General features: G+C 37.2%; 1 protein-coding gene across 6 annotated transcripts in view; it reads left to right on the forward strand.

Moving 5' to 3' along the window:
- The window catches only part of svep1 (sushi, von Willebrand factor type A, EGF and pentraxin domain containing 1), a 114935-nt gene that overhangs the window by 18758 nt on the left and 73506 nt on the right, over positions 1-22671 (forward strand). For all 6 annotated transcript variants that reach the window (XM_051720794.1, XM_051720804.1, XM_051720822.1 and 3 more), the window contains exons 2-3: positions 4482-4737; positions 6387-6563. In XM_051720794.1, the coding sequence (XP_051576754.1) occupies positions 4482-4737; positions 6387-6563 (433 nt within the window). The remainder of the gene's footprint in view (positions 1-4481; positions 4738-6386; positions 6564-22671) is intronic.

Here is a 22671-nt window from a genome sequence, read left to right on the forward strand (position 1 = left end):
AAAAAACAAACAAGAACACAACTTAAACCAAGTGCATCAATTTTCCTTTAAACCAAATTTGTGCCTCTGGCTTCAGTGCAATTTTTTTTTACCTCAATTCTCTCTCTCTCTCTCTCTCTCTCTCTCCCTGTGTGCACTACATATGTATGTGTGAGAAACAGGGCAGTAACCACAATATACATTGAGGGGGACAAGTCCCCCCAATAATCAGATATGGCCAGATTGTCCCCACCAATAATTGATAACCTTTTTGCTGTTCTGCTGCAGACCATTATGCACTGCTGTTTAATTGTCATTAAAGGTGCAGTATGTAAGATTCAGAAACCCTTGTTATTAATAACACCTGTGGCTGTTAAGTGAACTGCAGCCAGTTACCTGTTGCTCGTGCTTGCGCACACACTCCATAGGGACATGAGCAAGCGAGCATCAGCCAAAACAATGACATAAAATACAAAGAGACTGACTATGTGTGACTGTAGTTTGAAGTAATCACTTTTCTTTGCATGATACATTGACTGCATTTATATGATAGCCTATGTCAGCGTTAGCTAGCTTGCCAGCTTTATCAATAGCTGTTAGCTAAATTTGGTGGATGATGACAGTAGCTGTTTACAAAATAGACTGTACATTATAAATATGTTGACACAATTCAGTATTGATGTGATTCCATCACAACTGTCATTTTGATATATCGATGCGTTATTGGTTTATAATAATAGAATGTATATATTTTCTGTATAGCCAAGTTACGTTACATTAATGAATGGGTATTTTTACATTATCTTGAACATTGTCTAGCATTCATTTAATGAGTTATTGTAGTTTAGCTAAAATTACACAGATCAATCCTTATGGCACTATATTTCACATGCTTTGCAGTTATGTAAGTTTACCTGTCCAATAAGAAGAACGGCAATTCAGGGTCGGTTTTGATTCCCAAAACCAAACGAAGGTCCCTCCAGGAATCAAATGCCCTGCCGATGTTCACTCTAGTTTTTGATCGACCACGATCACATTTCCGCTTAGCCAGATGGGATTCAGTAGATTCATTTATTTATTTTTTTTTGGCTTACTCAGAGTTTGTGTAGTAGTCGGTGTTGTGCTGGGAGCCAGACGTTTGCTGGATTCCATCTCTAAGATAACGTTACCTACTGTTGCAGACTGTCTGTTGACATGGAAGAGAAGCTATTACTGAGGCAAGGCTCTCGGGAGCGCGCATAAATGTCACATCCTTTGGATTTTCCCAGCAAAACGACCCGCTCCCTTCGCGTGGAAATCAGTCTGCAGGATTTTATAGGGAAGGAAGGGCTCACTTTTTAAGTTGCGTTACATGCTGTTCACACATTGGCAAAAAAAGGCGAATATTACATGAAAATTGTTACATATTGCACCTTTAAGTTGTTGCAGGAATAACATAATGGCTTAAAAAAGTTTCATTTTTACTGCGCTCAATAGTCTAACACCGCTCGTCAATGTCATTTGAGTTAGCCAATCAAATCGATGAAGGCGGGACTCAAGTTTAAGAAGCTAAGTGGGAACCTCTTGGATTATTCCAGCGCTGCACATCAGCAAGCAGTTCAGGTTAAGAGTGTTAGTGTCAAGTGAGATGTATCTAACTAAACATGCAATATTTGCCCACTATTTTATGACTGAAATGTTGTACAGAGCAACAGTAATTTCCAGTGGTTCAAACTATTCACGATTAGGCGAAATTTGCCATTTCGAATTAAAAATATGTCACAAACAGCACGTGATTTGTATGTCATTCATAATTTTGAATGTGAAAACATTAACGGAGCAGTTTACAGCATATCAGGCTTAAGACAAAGAGCAAATGTGTGTATATTGTAAAGGAATTGAATGAATGTGGTTATCTGGTAAGTTTCTGAAGTTCCTTTTTACAAAATTCACTTGATATTGTCTTAAAAAATTATCTATAACACAAAGTAGAGTGTTTTCACCCTCAGATTAAAACTAGAACATGGTAAGACCTTTGACTTGTGGCTTCAATTGAGTTTTTAGGTTGTGGCAAGGACAGTGTCATATTTTTTATCCAAATATTATTAGGTAATGATTTAAAATCAATTTAAGATTTTCTAAATAATTCCTTTATGTCTTTAATTCTGAATTTTGAACAGCATCTCCTAAGAGTGTTCTTTTAAAAGAGACCATTTTATATTGAGGATAAGCCACCAGTTAAAGGAGTAGTTCACCTAAAAATGGAAAATGTCCTTTTACTCACTCATTTACTCACCCTTATGTTGTTCAAAACCCATATGCTTTTTTTTTTTTTTTTTTTTTTACATAAAAATAGATATTTTGAGCAGCTCTATTCCATAGAATAACAGTTTATAGTGAGCAGGAGCTGTCAAGCTTCAAAAAGGACAAATACTATAAAGGTTCAGTATAAAGACATCATAACAGTAGTTCATATGACAAGTGCACTATATTCCAAGCTTTCTGGGGCCATACAAAAGCTATGTGTTGTATGTACTACTTTTATGGTATTTTTATTTTATTTTACTTTGGACCCTGACAGCAGTGGTCAATATGAACAGAACAGCATTATGATTCTTGAAGAAAATATTGTGTATAAAGATTCTACTGGGAGGAAGAAACAATGAGGGGACAACTTGAGGGCAGTAAATTATTTTGTGTATTTTCTTTTTGCTAGCCAGCTGACACAGTCATGTCATTTTACAGATACATCAATGATGAAAATAAATTAAAATTATATTCATCTTTTCTTTGATACAACACAAAAAAGATAGAAAAGATGACTGAAACAGGCAAATTGCTAGCAATGCAGACACAGTGTTTGTCTTGTACTGTGTGAACTTTAAAAATACAATTATAACATTTTGGGCCTTTATCGCATTTCAAGCATTTCAAGACTTTCAAGCCTTCATTCATAAAATTATTGCATTCAGCGCCTTTACTATTTTAAAGAACCAAAGAGGACTGTGACCTCAACACCAGTGACCCCCCACCCCCAAAATAGTTTGGTCCCAGGGGGCCTGGGTAGCTTAGCGAATATTGACACTGACTACCACCCCTGGAGTCGCGAGTTATAATCCAGGGTGTGCTGAGTGACTCCAGCCAGGTCTCCTAAGCAACCAAATTGGCCCGGTTGCTAGGGAGGGTACAGTCACATGGGGTAACCTCCTCGTGGTCGCTATAATGTGTGGTTCTCGCTCTCTGTGGGGTGCGTGAGTTGTGCATGGATGCCGTGGAGAATAGCGTGAAGCCTCCACACACACTACGTCTTCACAGTAACGTGCTCAACAAGCCACGTGATAAGATGCGCAGGTTGATGGTCTCAGACACAGAGGCAACTGAGATTCGTCCTCCGCCACCCAGATTGAGGCGAGTCAATACGCAACCACGAGGAATTAGAGCGCATTGCAAATTGGGCATTCCAAATTGGGGAAAAAAGGGGAGAAAAAATAATTTGGTTTCGTCCCCCACAATGTTCAAGACATGTTTAAGTACTTAGTGAGAAAGAGAGCAAGAGTGTGCACGGAAAGTTATGATGTAGCATAATTACTTTCACTATCAGCAACTCAATCATGTTTTGAAGGTAAAAAACTTTCATAAACCTGGCATTGTTTGACCTGTATTCCGGAAAAGCAATAGGTGATGGCTGTACCTCGTTGCCTGCTTGTGCACTGGTTCTGTTCACTGCCAAACCGACCAGTCGAAGGAGGCTTCTGATGGGTCTTAAAGGTATCAATTAGTAGGCTGCCTACTATTTCCTTGCATGACAGCCAAAAATTAAAATATAGTCTAATCATGTATAATTTCCTAAAAATATATAAATATTATGTTTCATTTCCTAAAAATATTTCTAGAGGTAAAGGGGACATGTTCCCCCACCCCAGGTTATAATGGTTGTTACAGCCCTGGCTTTGTTACATCAATGAAAATACATTTTTAATTATTGAAAATGTCAAAATTGGCTATATCATATCAAGATACCAAATGTAGGCCATACACAAATGGAATGTCATAGATTTAAAAAAAATTCAGGGAAATGAAAACAAATAAATAAAGAAATAAAATAGACTGTGTGTGTGTGTGTGTGTGTGTGTGTGTGTGTGTGTGGTTTATGAGGACATTTCTAGTGTCCCCATAATTCAAATCTCTTAAAAACCATACTAAATGATGTTTTTTGGAAAATGTTAAAATGCAGAATGTTTTTTGTGAGGGTTAGGTTTAGGGGTAGGGTTAGCGTACAGAATCTATAGTTCATACAGTATACAAATCATTATGTCTATGGAGAGTCCTCATAATGATAGCCGCACCAACAAAGATGTAATAATATTTTGAAAGGTTAACATTACTTAAATATCAGGGGGTACTTCAAATACATTATCTAGGTCGAAGGTTTTCAGCTGACAAAAAAAGTTTGGGAGCACCCTGCATTAGACACATTGCAGTTCAATACAATGAATATCTCCTTTTCTGTTTATAACTTACAGCAAATCTTGCGGCACTCGCGGGAGAACGCGACGAAGGTGATCTTCCTCATCACTGACGGCTACTCCAACGGCGGAGACCCGCGGCCCGTGGCAGCGGCCCTGCGGCAAAGAGGCGTGGAGATCTTCACCCTGGGCATCTGGCAAGGGAACATCCGTGAGCTACACGATATGGCCTCTTACCCGAAAGACCAGCACTGCTACCTAGTGCACAACTTCGCTGAGTTTGAAGCGCTGGCTCGACGTGCCCTTCATGAAGGTGCGAATGTTTCACAAACACTATTAAAGGAATATTCCAGGTTCAATACAAGTTAAGCTCAATCGACAGCATTTGTGGCATAATGTTGATAACCACAAACATTTTTATATTATATTATATAAATGTTTTAAAAATCGGGGTCACAGTGAGGAACTTACAATGGAAGTGAATGGTGCCAATTTTAGGAGGGCTTAAAGATTGAAATGTGAAGTTTACAATTTTATTAACTTGCATTAATTCTTCTGTTAAAACTCATGTATTATTTGAGCTGTAAAGCTGTTTAAATCGTAATGTTTTAAAGTGGTTTGAGGGGTTTAGGGTTTGTTGACATCACATCTTCATGGCAATGAAGTTGTAAAATCAGCTATAACATTACACAGAAAAGGCTGACACACTTATTGTTTACGTATTGTGGCTATACTATTTAAACAGTGAGTATTTTAACATTTACAGATTGGCCCCATTCACTTCCTGTAATCCAGATTTTGTATTGTTTTTAAAAAAAAAGAAAAAAAAAGAAGAAGGGAGGAGTCCAAATATATTTGTGTGGTAATCAACATTATGCCACAAATGCTGTCAGTTGAGCTTCATTTGTATTAAACAGTGATTATTCCTGGAATACTGACAGAAATACAGTGTTTTTACAGATTTTATATCCAAACAAAATGTTATATAAAACAAACCATTACTCCTCAAATTTACAAAGGTAACCATGTAGGCTAGTTTGTGCAAAGATATCATAGTTACAGTTACTACTATAAAATCATAACCCTTTTATGATTTTCTTATTTTTTCAGTGGTGGCTAATGCCAAGTTACCACGTTTTATTGTACTAACAATAATTGTAGTAACTATGGTACTTTGGTGGAAACTATGATTATCATGGTGAAGTTTTGTAAAGGGAAATTAAAACGAAGTGTGATGGCCAATCCATCTAATTTTTTTTCCTGAGTCTGACAAATATGAACCCTTTTTAATCCCAGTGTAACAGAAAACTGGTATAAAAATGAATCAGTGTTATTATTTCCGTTGGCTGTCTGGCAATAACAGATCAACTTATCTGAGCTCTCTGCTCAGTCAGCCACATGAACTCAAAAGACCACTTTCTTCACAATGATATCACCTGACTACACCAAACCCAGCGAAATATAAAACAAAGAACCTCTCTGGATCCAAACAGATCAAAACGTTTTGGGCAAGGGGAGGTTGTGATATGCCCAAATAAAGCGGTGACATTATTTATTCTCACCTCACCTGTTGTGATATCATGTCTGTGGTATCCTTAGTCCAAGACAAGTTGCTTGACCTGTTTGTGAATGCTAACATCTGGAGAAATGCATTTGTTTGTATTTAGGGAGACAAAACTCGTCTCCTGCCAAAGTGAAGGTTTTTATAGTTAGTAACGCAGCAGATGCCAATACCAAAATGCACACACATACACACTGTTCCAGAGCAGCTTGGAGTTCAGTTAGAGTGGTAGGAACAAATGAATTATGAGGCCAAAAATGTTGTATTTTTTTAAGCTAATAAATGATTTTCTTCAGCATCAGAGAAAAATCTAATATTCTCAATGTCATTTTCTCTCCATCATTCTGTCTTTCTCGTACTTTTCCGCTTTCTTTTCTCTTTTTTTCCCTTACTTCAACCAGATCTGCCCACTGGAAGTTATACCCAGGAGGATCTGGCCCAGTGTTCATCATTGTGTGAAGAGGGAAAGCACTGTTGTGATATAATGGCCAGCTGCAAATGTGGTACACACACAGGGCAGTATGACTGTGTGTGTGAAAGAGGATACTATGGAAAAGGGCTTCAACATGAATGCACAGGTAAGGGTCATGACCCCACGGGTCAGACAAGAGACCTCAAGCAAGGTTTTGAGTTTATTTTCCATTTTGGTTCAAAATCTCTCAAGAGGTGGATGCAGATCATAGTAACTTGTCCAGTTCAGTACTTGATACATTTGCTTAGGGTGTAAGGCTGAAATGTGAAATAAATGCCAGATCCTCTCCTGAAATGAAGTAGAAGGAACACTTCCACCAAATATCCACAGAGACAGAGAAAATGTCAAACAACAGAGCAAATAGATGGCACATTGAAGTATGTTGTCAGAGTGGTGCTTAAGCTCCCATTTTGTTCTCATAACAAACCCGTAAAAATGATGTAAAACATTCACAATCATCACTTTGTACACTACAGTATACCACATAATATGCTGTATTTAATTTTTTTATTTGCAGTTTACTTAACTTAATTCTAAAATGGCAAACCCTGCATTCTGTCCACCCCATTAAACTGTTTGAAGAAAAAGCAATGCTTCATGTAAATTAAGATGTATTTACGTTTACATTTGTAAAGTGCAGTCCCATTAAAAATATCTATCATACTGCGCTATAAATGAGCATTAAAATAATCCTGCTGCCTTATTAAAGTGAGTAATGAGGTATTAGGAAAGTGTTAGAGGAACAAACACCGGGTGAACTGCTCATGTACAGAGATGTGTTCTTCTGCAGAGTTTGGTGATGGAAGTTTCTTATATTCACAGTGTTAACCAGATGTTATTATGCATCACTTGCCTTCACACTTTATCGCATTCTTTTTTTCATAACATACATGCCACCAATGAGAACACCTTTTTTTTTCCTCCCCAATTTGGCATGCCAATTTCCTCCATGCCCAATTCCTTGTGGTGGCGTAGTGACTCGCCTCAATCCGGGTGGCGGAGGACGAATCTTAATTGCCTCCACGCACGTGTGGAGGCTTCACGCTATTCTCCACGGCATCCACGCACAACTCAACACGCGCCCCACCGAGATTGAGAACCACACATTATAGCGACCACGATGAGGTTACCCCAGGTGACTGTAACCCTCCCTAGCAAACGGGCCAATTTGGTTGCTTAGGAGACCTGGCTGGAGTCACTCAGCACGCCCTGAATTCGAACTCGCAACTCCAAATGAGAACACCTTTTAACACCTTGAGAAGTCCATTCTAAATCTAATTTTATTATGTTTTTATGTTTTAAGTTATTTAAGTTATTAAATAACTGTTTAAGTTAAGTTATTATGTTAAACGGACATAACTGAGGAAATGGATTGTCTCACACATAATGAATCAATGATGTTTTGAGAAATAGTTTTGAATAGTGAGAACTCACAAATGTCTTTCATTGAAAGTGCTCTTACTCTAAATTGCATAATTAATCACTACTGAATTCATTCTCATTTATTTACATGTTTAAACATTTTATTTCAACCCCTCTTACCACAAACTTCTAGTCTTGCATTGTCCCAAATGTGTCCCATACAATAAAAAGAATGTGACTGTATGTCTGACTGTGCTGAATAAAGCTGTAGCAAACAATGCTATAATCTGAGCTTTCAGGGAGGTGCTGAAGTCTCCTAGCTAATAATAAGTAAGGCCGTGTACAGAGCAAAGCAAACACGTAGTGGAGGAGTGGTTGGCATAGTTGCCATGATGCATACCGATTGAAAGGTCTGTTTTTGGTTTGTTTGTTTAATTTCGTTTTAAAGGAGTAGTTCACCCAAAAAGGAACATTCTGTCATTAAATTACTTTATTTCTGTGGAACACAACAGGACATATTTTCAGAATGTCTCGGCTGCTCTATTCAACGAAAGTATACAATATAGTGACAAAAAGCTTCAAAAAGACTGAATAGACTGAAATTTAAGACATTTTATACTGAAAATCTTGATTTTTATTTATTAAAGGGACATTTCACACAAAAATGAAAATTCTCTCCTCATTTACTCACCCTCATAGCATCCCAGATGTGTATGACTTTCTTTCTTCTGCTGAATACAAATGAAGATTTTTAGAATAATATCTCAGCTCTGTAGATCCATACAATGCAAGTGAAAGGTGGCCAGAACTTTGAAGCGCCAACAAGCACATAAAGGCAGCGTAAAAGTAATCCAGATCTTCAGAATAAAAATGATAAGTGTGGAATCAATATTTGACAGATCAATATTTCAGTCCTTTTTTCTATCTCCTCCCTGCCCAGAAGCTGGCAATATGCACAAAGAATGCTAATTGCCAAAAACAAAAGAAGAAGAATGTGGAAGTGAAAGTGGAGATGTAAAAAAGGACTGAAATATTGATGTTTTTCTCACATACACCTATCATATCGCTTGTGAAGAAATGGATTTAACCACTGGAGTTGTATGGATTACTTTTATGCTGTCTTTATGTGCTTTTAGGACTTTCAAACTCTGGCCACCATTCACCTGCATTGTATGGACCTACAGAGCTGAAATATTCTTCTAAAAAATGTTGTTTTTGTGTTCAGCATGAGGGTGAATAAACGATGAGAGAATTTTCATTTTTGGGTGAACTATCTCTTTAAAACTTGGTGCTTCATGATTGGCAACGAGACACATGAGAACCAATGGCATTTGGTATCATTGACCTCAAAGTTTTCTCTTTTCTTTGTTTCATAGAGTTTCTCCTTTTGTTTGCTGATTTTGAATGTGATAACAAAAGCTATAAACAAACAAAACTCTAAATCACAATCAGATGTTGTTAGGGCAATAGCATTCCCCACAATTAATTTCTGTCTGACTGTCAATTAACAGCAGAATGTTTTAATTAATTGGCAGATCGCAAATGCAAAGCTGGCCTGTGAAGGCCACCGGAAAAACAAAATGAAAGCCAAGGTTTCTTGTGTCTGATCTGGAGGCTGTTTTAATAATGAATGATATATTTCATTTTATGAAAAACAAAGGGACAAAAGCTAATCCTGGTAAGTTCTTCTGGGAGCTGATACTGTTTTTTTTGGAGTCACAGATATTTGCAGTATTTTTCCGGTCAGGCTCTTTTACTTCTCCCCACAGGTCAAGCTATAATTTTTTGTTGATATTTAAGGATTTATAAAGAAAGGCACTATGTACATCATTAGAGCTTTCTGAAAAGCTTGAAAACATGCAATGCCCTGATGTCTAAACAGCAAAAAAACCTAGTGCTCAATAACAAGACCAAAGGCCATTTCATTTTAACTGACCTCTTTCCACTATTTAGTGAAAGTAAAACATAAATGACATGAATGAACATAGATGAACAGAAACAGATAAAAGATGAATGACACCATTTGCAAAGCTGTGTGTTTTGTCTTGTGTGACTTAAGCATTCCAGTGGTACTGTAATGACCGGACATATTTATCCAGAATCGCAGTTTGTGTTAACCAAGCCAGTGTAACTGATCGCCATAAACGCAGTAACCATAATGCATCTCAGCTGTTGTGTGACAGGGACTGGTTGTCAGAGGTCAGAGCATGGTTGAGAGGAGATGCTACTTTATTTAGTCAAATTATCGTAAATATTTACCCTCAGCAGAACGCCCCAGATTCCACACGCAAGCCCCTAGACAAACATAAATCTATCCAAGGAAAAGAAAAAAATACAAGGACTCTGGGAAATGTTGGTGAGCTACCAAGTGAGGAAATGTTGCAATCATGTTTTTTGTGTTTGACCTCTTTCTGTCCCCCTTCTGCCTGTCTATCTCTTCCTCCTTGTAGCCCCCTTCTGCAACCTTGTGACCAACAACACCCCCCATATACTCTCTTGAGTGTATAGGAATGAACTCACTGTAGATTTAGTTAGTAAAAAGCTAAAAGTGTGTGTCACCTGTGCATATGTATGCATATTACTGTGTATGCTTTGGTGCCGACAGTCTTGTTTGCAATAACAAGCAATTGCTCATAAACCAAGAGACACATCAGTAGTTTTATGATAAATTAGATGTGAAGGCTGGAGGGCCAATATTCATCACACATTGTGACAGGCAGAGTTCCAGTAAACAGCTCTACAGTCTAATACCTCTCCAACACTGAAATCCAACACGTCTCCAACTCTTGTGTCTAATACCTTCCAAGCAAGATCCCTCCTCAGCTCTTTTTATTTAATCTTGCTTTGATTCACCTTATGGAGCTTCATTTTAAAATTGTATTTATTTAATGAGCAGGAGCAATATATACTGTAGGACTGAAGCTTCAATCAGTAGCAATTTGGCAATAATTTATATGGTGAATTTATGTAAATTGGCCCACTTTACCTGAATTCACCATATAAGTATTGCCACATTGATAATTATACGTGGTTTCTTTTGTTAAAGACATGGCTTAGTGGTTTGCATACCACACAATGATCTGTGGTGCTCAGGGATGAGAATCGTAAGGTTTTCCGGTTTTGATTCCTCTTAATGATTACAGTTCTTTTTATTGATTTTTTATTTTATTTCTTTATCCCCTTTTCTCCCCAATTTTGGAATGCCCAATTCCCACTACTTACTAGGTCCTCATGGTGGTGCGGTTACTCACCTCAATCCGGGTGGCGGAGGACAAGTCTCAGTTGCCTCCGCTTCTGAGACAGTCAATCCGTGCATCTTATCACGTGGCTCGATTGTGCATGACACCGCGGAGACTCACAGCATGTGGAGGCTCATGCTACTCTCCACGATCCACGCACAACTTACCACATGCCCCATTGAGAGCGAGAACCACTTAATCGCGATCACGAGGAGGTTACCCCATGTGACTCTACCCTCCTTAGCAACCGGGCCAATTTGGTTGCTTAGGAAACCTGGCTGGAGTCACTCAGCACGCCCTGGATTCGAATGCGGCTCCAGGGGTGGTAGTCAGCATCAATACTCACTGAGCTACCCAGGCCCCATGATTACAGGTCTATTTTTGATTTACTAAAATTTACTACAATGACTGGCTGATAAGAGCAAGGGGTTGCATCTGCATTGGTTTAAGAATCTGCGTTCGAGAGCCGATAATAGAATCTAAAGATGGAACTTTTTTTTAGATGGAACTTGTTCTGAATAAGAACCAGTTCTCGGTTCCCAACCTTAGTGGTGCTTATGCATGAGACATGGGTTCGAGTCTATTAATAAAATGGCACAAGTCCAATAAATTGAGTGGGCCTACTTTTTCTTCTTCATCTGTTTCTTGCCATTTGTATCTGTAATCTCTTCCACACATCGAACAAACACACATGTCAGACAAAAGATGAACATCCAGTCTTACAAAATCAGGGTGAAGGTTTTAAAGCTTTCCCATGCCTTGTCATTTTCGTCCTCTTATTCCTCATTTTTCATTCCTAATCACTCTTTCACTATCCAAAACTTCATGCCACATGGCCCTTTCTCTCATTTCCACCATCTTTTGATGCACCTTTCCTTTCACCCAGTGTTCGTCTTTCGTCATGTTTTCCATCTTCCTTTTACAATAAAACTCCCCGTGCTGGTTTCCTACCTGCCAGGAATGAAGTCAGAGGAGACGCTGTAATGCATGTTTGGCTACAGGGGCCTTTCATTTCTACTGCGGTGCAGCGCCAACCTGGGCTCCAGCAAACAATCTGGAAAAAGGTTTTAGTGTAGTTTTATCATTCCAAGTGCTCTATGTTCAGTGAAGTGTGAAACAGATGACTTTGTCTTAAACCTCAACACTTTCTTTCTGCTCTTGAGGGTCTATTCCTTGAGCTTATAGTGTACTGTATTAAGTATATTAGTCAGCCATATCCATTTTGTCACAGTTACATTTTCTTGAACTCTGTTTTATATGAAGTCATCCTGCTTAATGTGAGCTGGATAGACTGTTTGCACATAGTCAAATAAGAAATTACCCTTTTCTAGGCCACTGATCTGATGTAAATTTTATGGTAAATGCAAACTGCAACTAGATTTTCTAAAGAAATTGTGAGTGGTGCTTGCCTGTGCAAGCTTGCCCTATGATGCTGGGGTGTTAAGGGCTATCGCCAGTGTGTTTTTATGCAATTGCTAAGCTGTGCTTTTAGGAGTGGTTTTAAGCATGTTGCTAAGAAGTTGCGAGGGAATTCTTGGTGGCTGCTTGGGTGTTGCTAGGTAGTTGCATGAGTGTACTGGGTGGTTGTTAAGGGCTCAATTCAAAAGAACCCAAATATCTAACTTTTTTCCTGTTTCATGGTCTCCCACAGAAAAATCATGAGTGTGATCTCTAGGGGTGGGTAAAAATATCGATTTTCTGATGCATTGCAATCTTCATTTGAATGATCTCGATATCAATTCTTAAATCCCAAGATCGATCTTTTACACTATGCGCAATCCTCCACTACAATGAGAGGAAATCACTCGCATTTGCAACCAAATTTCGAGCTATGCAACTTCAAATGCATATATTTTGCAACTGGCTGACCATTTGTGCATTTCACTCACCAGTAATTGTGTAGTACAGTGGTGGTGTATTCAGCAACGAGATCCTTTCACTGCGTGTTGAGAGTAAAAGTTGTTCCGGGTGTCCAAAGACGAGATCCACAGGACACATTTGTCATTTGAATAATGTCTCTTTTAATACCCTTTCTTTTCTCTACATTCAGTTGCTGATCAAAAACAATAAAAAATAGACATTTAATTCTAATCATGTATGAGATGAGATAAAGCCATATGAAAACCTCTCTCGTTAACATGCGCTCATCTACAGACGCTCTTTACAGAAATGGTGGTTTTGTTAAAGAGGCAGTACCAGTTTAAATGTGTGTTCAACAAATCAGTGTAAATACTTTCAAATAGTACAAATGATGCAATTAAACAATAAACAGTAACAAATAATAATAAATGAAATATAATGTTTTATTGATTGATTATGGATTTGTTTATTTTTAAAAAATGCCAAAATGTGACCAAAATGATGAAAAACTAATAAAATATAATTAGTATTAATATTTTCATAATGTACCTTGTTAGAAGGTCCCCTGTATAATTCACAGCATTAGTTGGGAGATAATTTCTTTCTGATAAATTCTTTCTTAACTGAAATATACCCATATTAATCGATATCGAATTGAAATCGAGAGCTTGTGAATCGGAATCAAATCATGAAATCTCTATCAATGCCCAGCCCTAGTGATCCCTTGATAAAGCAAAAAGCACACCTCTCAATGAAGTACACGACTTGATCATTCATGTCACAACAAGTGGTATGGGACGAGTTGTGCACCAAAGTTTTTTACAAAGGGCAATGTTTGAGCAATAGTAATGGTGATGCTCGACTTAGCAAGCACCACTAATAACAAGCCTTATCTACTAATAGTCATTAATACCATTCTATCAGCCTGAAATACAACAACTGTGTTTATGAAATGATAGGCTGTACAATAAAATAATTAAACACTGTACAAAAGGGCACAATGATCTCCGCCTACAAAGGGGACATCCTCAAAAAATAATTTGAACTCAGCCAGTGTTTTTGGATTTCCTTTTTAAGATAAAGACAGATGGTTGCTCAACTCCTGGTGCGCTCTGCTCCAGGATGTCTGGCCAAACAGAGCAGATGTCTCTGAATCTCATGAGACAGTAAGGTTCAGGGTCAATCGGGTTCACCTCAGTTTTGTAACTTTATTGGATTAAAGTGAAGATTTCTGTTTTTGCAACGTTGTTCGGACAGGAAGAGATCAACATAAGGCTTCTAAATGAGGCTTCTTTGACCTTGTGTCAGTTTTGCACTCTCTGTGGCAGTGAGTAATAGGTAGATATTGAAAGTGGTTACTGGCCTGAGATGAGTGCAAAGGGAGTTTTCTATTTGGCCCAGCTACCACAGTGTGGTAAACTATGCTGATTAATGCCTTTGGAAAGAGAATGCAAGTTTATAGGTTGTAGAAAGTGTGTGATCTTGTAAAGTAACTGTTACTTTAGGTCATAAATAGACACTCGTGCATACAAGAGGCGTGTGCATGACCATAAATTTGCTTGTGAGGAATAGTTTGTGTGTATGTGTGTGTTGACTGTAAACTGACTGCAATTAGGGCTGCCAGCAGGTGGGGGGTGACAAATGGGACATTGTGACAGAGTCAGTAGCTGAGCTCCACAAACCTTTCAAGCATTATTTTCCTATCTCTCTTTTCCCATCTCTTACTTTATTATTCTGTACTTCTCTACTATACCTCTTTTCCCTTGCCAGTAATAGAATAGCTCACTATGTCAGTGTAACTAGTTATTAAAACAGATTTACAGTATGTGTGCTGTGTAAAACGAGTGCCACATGCTGACTGAACTACCCTCATTAAGCTCTCATTCCACTCTTGAGAACGACCCAAAAGTATCACACTGGATTGGGATCAGGGATGGGAATAAACAGTAGAATATACAATATGTGTTGCGATACAATTATATTGCGATTATTTGTTTAATGTATTGCGATTCGAAACTATAATATAAATATTTTACTCACTTGTTACTCATTCATCTTCATTGTACTTTGATGACTTGTGCAACAAGCACTGAACTTCCTGCTTCATTTTAAAGCCATAGAAGTAGCATAGAGCATAGGCACATCAGTGTCATTAAAAAAAATTACGCGAATAGTGGGAATAGTGTATCTTGGTTCCAGCTTGTTTATCTTTAGACTAAAACCCTTGCAGTCTACCTGTATGGAGGATCTGTACGAACATCCTTTCAAATTAACCACATGATAGACTTACACTCATCCACCATTTTATTAGGTACACCTGTACACCTATTATTCATGCGATTCTCTTATCAGCCATTCGTGTGGCAGCAGTGCAGTGCATAAAATCACGCAGATACAGGTCAGGACCTTCAGTTAATCAACCATCAGAATGGGGAAAAAATGTGAGGTGTTCCTAATAAAGTGGTCAGTGAGCGTATATTCAAAAGCTTCTAAAATAGATGTAATCCAATCTTTGTCTTCTCGCAATACTTTAATATATATATATATATATATATATATATATATATATATATATATATATAAACATTTTTTTTTCTTGCCTCTAATTAGGACACTGCAGTAGTTAATTTGCCCTCCATTTCACATTCACCTCTCACACATTTGTTTATGCATTTAAAATCCCATTGGAAATGTTTTATGATGCCTGCTCTGATTTTAAAGAAGAACTCCATTTTTCTCTCTCTTCATTGATGAATTTTTTGGTTTCTTAACTTTAAACTCAACTCAACTTAATTTATAAAGCACTTTCAAAACCACAAGAGTGGGCCAAAGTGCTGTACAGAGATATAAATTTACAACATTACAAGAAAAAGGACACATATTAAAAAAATTACCACAATAATTACCATTAACAATGTTAAAATACTTATTCAAAAGCAAATGTAAAAAAATAAGTCTTAATGCCGCTCTTAAAAGCAACAATGCAGGTAGCGGATTTAATAGACAGAGACAAATCAATCCACCATCTAGGGGCTGCAATGGAAAAGCCACAGGCGAGACCGAAGAACATTTAAGCACAGCTGGTCAACACAAATATCTTTGGGATTGGTGAAGGGTGATTAAATCTTTAATGTACACTGGTGACAATCCATGGAAGGCTTTAAAAACAAAAAGCAGCACCTTATATTGGATTCTTAATTTTACAGGTAGCCAATGTAAACAGGTGTAATATGATCCCTTTTTTGTTTTTGGTATTTGTTAAAAGACTCGCCACAGCATTTTTCACAAGCTGCAGGTGAGAAACAGATGACTGACTAATACCTAAATACAGGACATTACAGTACTCCAAATGGGTAGAAATAAAAGCGTGCATACATTTTTCCAAATCTATAAAAGTAAGGATAGATTTTAGCTTTGAAATAGATCTTAACTGAAAGAAACTTTGCAGAGTCAAAAAAGATACCCACATTTTTTACATGGGAGTGCTTGTTACCAGGCAATAAACTTAAGCTTTCGGTCATATCCTTACCACATTGATTCTGACCAAAAAGAATAAATTCTGTTTTATCCTCATTTAGCTGGAGAAAATTATTCACCAACAAATTTTTACATCAGCCAAACAGTTACAAAGAAAATTAACAGAGCGGTCATCACTGTTCTTCAGTGGTAAATGCATTTGTGAATCATCCGCATAAAAATGATAACTGATACAATATATTTTTTAAATTAACCCTAAAGGGAGCATATACAAAGAAAACAAATCCGGACCCAGAATTGAACCTTGTGGGACTCTGCAAAAAATAGGAGCAGATGATGAAGAGCAATTCCCAATCCTGACAGAGCATGTTCTATCTTGCAAATACGAAGAGAACCAGTCAAGGGCCGGACCCTGAATGCCAACACAATCTCTGAGACTTTTAATTAAAATAGTATGGTCTATGGTATCAATCCAATAACATTAGTGCAACACCATTTCCAGAATCAACATCTAACAAGAGGTCGTTTGTAATTCTAAGAAGAGCTGACTCCGAGCTGTGTCTAGCTCTAAAACCTGACTGAAATCTATCAAAAATATTATTTTTTGTTAAAAAAGAAACTAGCTGTGTATTAACTACCTTCTCCAAGATCTTGTTTATAAATGTTTGTTTAGAGATTGGGTAGCTCAGTGGTAAAAGACTCTGGCTACCACCTCTGGAGTTCGCTAGTTCGAATCCCAGGGCATGCTGAGTGACTCCAACCGGGTCTCCTAAGCAACCAAATTGGTTTGGTTGCTAGAGAGGGTAGAGTCACATGGGGTAACCTCCTCGTGGTCGCTATAATGTGGTTCGTTCTCGGTGGGGCTCGTGGTGAGTTGAGTGTGGATGCCGCGGTGGTTGGTGTGAAGTCTCCACACACGCTATGTCTCCGTGGCAACGCGCTCAACAAGCCACGTGATAAGATGCGTGGGTTGACGGTCTCAGACGCGGAGGCAGCTGGGATTCGTCCTCCACCACCCGGATTGAGGCAAATCACTATACGAGCATGAGGACTTAAAAGCACGTTGGGAATTGGCCATTCCAAATTGAAAAAAAAAAAAAAAAAAAAAAAACACTCTTTCATAATATCATAGGAAACTTGTCATTTGTCTTTCAGCCTTTCTACATTCTTGTCTAATGATCCAAGTAGTGCCATTTAACCACAGTTGTGTCCTTATTTTACAATTCCTCGATTTAAAGGGAGCCAGCGAATCAGGGATATCAGAGCAGACAGAGTTAAATAGAGTCAACCTTCTATGTTTCTCCATCTCTTCAGCAACTATCATGAATCTTTTTCCTGTCTCTCTCCAGAACTGGCCTTTTAGCATGGATTAATTGCCTTTGCCTGTGTGTATGAGTGTGAGAGACAGTTAGAGTTGGAAGGAAAGTGTGAGCGTTGCTCCATGTCCCCCTTAATTTCTGCCCGTCAATGTATGTGCTATCAGCCAGAAGCCCCCACTATGAACCCTCTGTGTTTACCCCACTATCACTCACTGCAGACAGAGGTCTTTGCTACTGAACCTCACACCATCTTAATCATTCTAGACAACTATGGACCCATGCACACAGGCTTAAAGCAACAGTATAGTTAGAAATGTGTGCATGTAATAACAAGATATACTTGAAACAGTCTTTTTATACTGGCTCTACAGATTGCACAAGAAACTTAATTGGCATACTAGTTTTTTATGTTTGTTTGTTTGTTCATTTGGCGACACAGAGGCATAGTTTACCCAGACATGAAAATTCATCAGTCATCATTAACTTGTTTTATTTTGTTTCAGTGTTATGGCTTGCTTTCTTCTGTGGAACACAAACAGAGATGATAGACAGAATGTTTGAGAGTAACCTCAGTCACTTTCACTGCATCTTTTTACAAACAATGAAAGTGATTGGTGACTAAAACTCACATTGTACTTAACATCTCTTTTTGTGTTCCATGGAAGAAAAGAAAGTCACACAGCTTTGAAACAACATGAAGGTGACAATTTTATATTTTGAGTGTGAAAAAAAGGAACTTTCACTTTAAGGGTTGGCTTGAGAGAGTACACAGTGGATTTAGGGTTTAAAAATTTCTAAGCACAAAGTCTACAACCAAGTTTTTCTTCATCACAGAGGTCTAGGCTTGAGTTACTTCGATAAAGACAATCTAAAGATTGCCCTTTGGCAGAATCCAGAGCTCTGCTCTACTCAGCCGATGACCCCAAACCCTAAAGACAGACTCTCGTTTACAGTGTTTCTGACTGTTGTGGGGCACTTTGATCTGGTCTCATTGAGGAAAAGAGTTTTGTTTTTTCTATCTGCAAAAGTAACTGGTGTCAGTGGGCCATGGTTTCAAAGGCAAAGCCTAACAACTGATGCACAACATCATAATAGCAGATGTTTTTTTTTTCTTTTTTTTTTTTTTTCTTTTTGCATTTTCCTTTTCACATTGCATTTGTGGTTGACCTCATTTTCATTTTCAAATTCAAAGCAACAAGGAAATGATGAGATCTATATAAACATGCAAAATGACATTTTTGTGGCTGAAAACAGTAGAATGTGGTGAACTGATTGTAGCTTGAATTGATTCTTTCATTTTAGAATGGTGATGTCATTAAGGACACTAAAGCTATTTACAGCTATTTAGTTTATATCGTACATCTGTTGCACCTGGTGGTTCCCACCTTGAGAGCCACCATAATCTCCATAATCTTGTTAATTAAGGTAAGGTGAAGACACAGCCATCTTCTACAATGAAATAGACGCAAAAGATACTAATGGGTAGTGTATGTGTTTATGTAGTTTTTACATCTGAATTGCATCTACATCCTGTTTGACATACTTCTTTAGAATACAGTGATGTTATGTCTTGAAGTTTCTTTTACAAGAAGTCCAACATAGCGTGTGATGTAGTTGTTTGTTCTCTGTGCCACTGAAAGAAGAACAGATTGAAATTGTTGTGTATAATTCTAGTGTGGCCAGTAATGTGGTTTAACTCTAGAATTAGTCCAGTTCACATTTCACTTTTTTTCAAAAACATTTTCTCCATGTTTTGGGCATGAAGAAACAACTACATGCACACAGTGGTTGACATAAATGCATGTTTGAATGATGGTTCATGTGATGTGATCAAATAACTTAAAATATGCTGCTCTTAGTTGTCCTAACAATATTGTTTTTGAAACTGTGGACTTGCCACATACGTGTTCTTTCAGCTCAACTTGAAAATCATGGCACTAACAATGCATGGTCATGGATTCGATTCCTTAGAAAAGCATAAACTAATAAACTGTAAGTATACCTTGAATGCAATGTAAGATGCTTTGGATTAAAGTGTTCACTAAATGCATAAATCTAAATTTGCAGAATTTACTAATAAAGTTCAAAATAGATTAATTACTAACCCCAGCGTCCAAATAACTGAAATACCCCTTCCACCTACCCTTTTTCTAGTATACAGCACATCACATAGATGCACTCAAAGCTAACAGACATGAACTAAAAGCCACAAAACTCTCATTTTATTTTCATGGGGTCTTTCAGTTACAGATTTAAATGTGATTGAGCAACATTGAGTGGAAAATATTTTGCTGTACATTGGGGTTTAAGTGATTATAAATGTTGGTCATATGAACTAGATCAATTTGTCTAGATCTTGAGTGCTAGCAGCTACAGTTGTAGAGGAGACAGTGGAGAAACAGATGCTACATGAAGCATTGCCATTGTCAGGAAATGCATGTTGTTTCAGTTGAGGTAGACTTTTACAACTGCATCGGAAACTCTCAAAATAAGCCATGCTTCCACATGGTCACTCAACCATCTGACATGCTAAACACATACTAGCACTATAAACCCCCTTCCTCCCCTCCCTGGTTCACTAAATCTTGGCCTCCTCATATCCTTTCTATGGGCTATTATGATCTTGTCCATCTGCTGGATTAAACCCCTTTTTTCTCAATTATTTTTTTCTCTTCTCTTTGTCCCTTCTTCTATTGTGGGTTTCCGGGAGGATGAGAGTTTTTAACTCAGAGTTATGAGACATGCAGCAGGCAAACAGCAATTAACTACACCACTCAAAACAGCCTTAGTTCTAATTTTAAACACTCTAAAATATGTACAGAGCACAAATCAGATCACAGTTTATACTAAATGATTATGAAAGACTATCTTATACTGACATGAGGGTAACCTGATAAAAACAGGGCTCCACCAAATGAATATGCACCCGTAAACACAAGTTAATATTCTTAATTTGGCCTTTGATTTATGAATGTTTCAAGAAGAATCTATCATGGCTGTTGGAGAATATTGTAACTGTCTCATAATTCACACATATATAAAAACTGATTTGAGCTTTATCATAGCTAAGGGGGGAATTAGTTGGGCTTGAAACACTACAATTGTGCTAATGGATCATAAATTATCTTAAACTTCAGCGTGTAAAGAGTTCATAAAAGGTGCTTTCTACAAACAAAAGATGGTGTCAATGTATTCAGGTGGTGTTCGGTTTGCTAGAGTTTGATTGGTTAGTTTTTATGGAACACCTATTGATTACATTACCTATCGGTCTTGACTTTCTAGGAATGTTTGCTAATGTTTAATGAAAGAGCGTAAATTGGTACTACTACTTAATACACTTAAAATTAGATTTTCATCAAAACATGCAATATTAGATTACCTAAAAGTGTAATCTAAAAGATTGTTACTGATTACAATTTTGATGTGTCATTTGTAATCCTTATCAGATTACATTTCAGAAGTAATCTACCCAACACTGCATAAAGCATAATTATAAAATTAATTGTAACATAGTCATAAAACCTATGACCATTTTTATTAAGCCTATTGTATAGTATCAGTTAGAATTTATTCACAAGCAATTCAACTTTCCAGCATTGTAAAATCTAATTAGTTGACCTCACTTAGATTTCTCAAGGCAATCTAAGTAAACATAATTATTCGGCTCAAGTAAATTGAATGTAATTTTTTAAGTAATGTTAACTAGTTACAAGTAAGCTTAACTCATCTATGATTAAAGTATCATTGTTTTGATTTAATTATTTAAATTGGGTTATAACATGTCTTATACAGTATAAGGGAAATTATGACTGGTCTCTAGGTTAGCCATATGGCACACTGGACTCTACTCCTTACTTCTTAGTGCACATAAATCTGCACTTTTGTAAAGTACAATGGAGGAAAGAAGAATGACTTAAATTTAACAGGCTCCAAGTTCACCAGAGGTAACACTAATCACCCTCATGGTGACTTCACAAAAATCTCAATTATCAACCAGCTACAACAAAACAACAGCAATAGTCATAACAATTCAAACTAAATACATTTTTTAATAAAAAATAAAAGTAAATTATTTTACTACATAAGTTCCTTTTTTTTTTACCAAAAGCGCAAGGGTTTATGGGTATTCACACAGCCGCAATTTTGTACTTGATAATTTTGAGTTAGTAGTACTCGAAGCCAAAGTTTAAAGAACTTATGTATTTGAGTTATGATTCCAAAATGTGGCATTTCAAGTAGTGTAGGACCACTTAAATGTTTTCATTAATGACAACTTTAGGATTTAGTGAGTTACTGTAACTTAATTAAAACTAGTAAGAATAGTAAAAACTTCAGATTAAGTTGAGTAAGCTATTTTTTTATAATTTGAGATTACTATTAGTATTTTCAGTGAGTGAATATGTTTCACCACCCATCTCAATGACTTCATCAGCTGTTGGATGCTGGGGAATTCCAGCCATCAGACAACTCCTAAAAGCCATTTGGATAAGTGTCAAAATGTCTTCAGTAGAAAGGCAAAGTTCTAACAGACACAGTTAAAACCTCAGTGCATTTTTGTAAATGTGAGGAAATTAAATCACCAGTTGCTTAAAATTTTTCCCAGCATTTTTTTATTTATTTATTTTTTACATTTTGAAAAAGGAAACCAATCATCCTTCCACATTCTAACTAGGGCTGGGGGTAAAAATCAATTCTGTTACAAATCGCGATTCTTGAGCCTGATGAAAATTCTATTTTTTTTTTTATTTAAAAAAATATATCTTAATCGTAATGCTACTATGATAAATAAATATATAAATAAATAAATAAATAAATAAATATAGGAAGTTATATTAGTGCAGAGTTCCACATTAACAGGTTAGCCTATCTCTGAGAAGTTTTGTCTCTTTAATTCTTTACGTTTAGTCCTTTAATGCACCGCTACTACAGCCATCAAGTGCCGTTTGTTCACTGTCAG

The sequence above is a fragment of the Myxocyprinus asiaticus genome, chromosome 2 (genome assembly GCF_019703515.2).
Source record: "Myxocyprinus asiaticus isolate MX2 ecotype Aquarium Trade chromosome 2, UBuf_Myxa_2, whole genome shotgun sequence".
NCBI classification, from domain to species: Eukaryota; Metazoa; Chordata; class Actinopteri; order Cypriniformes; family Catostomidae; genus Myxocyprinus; species Myxocyprinus asiaticus.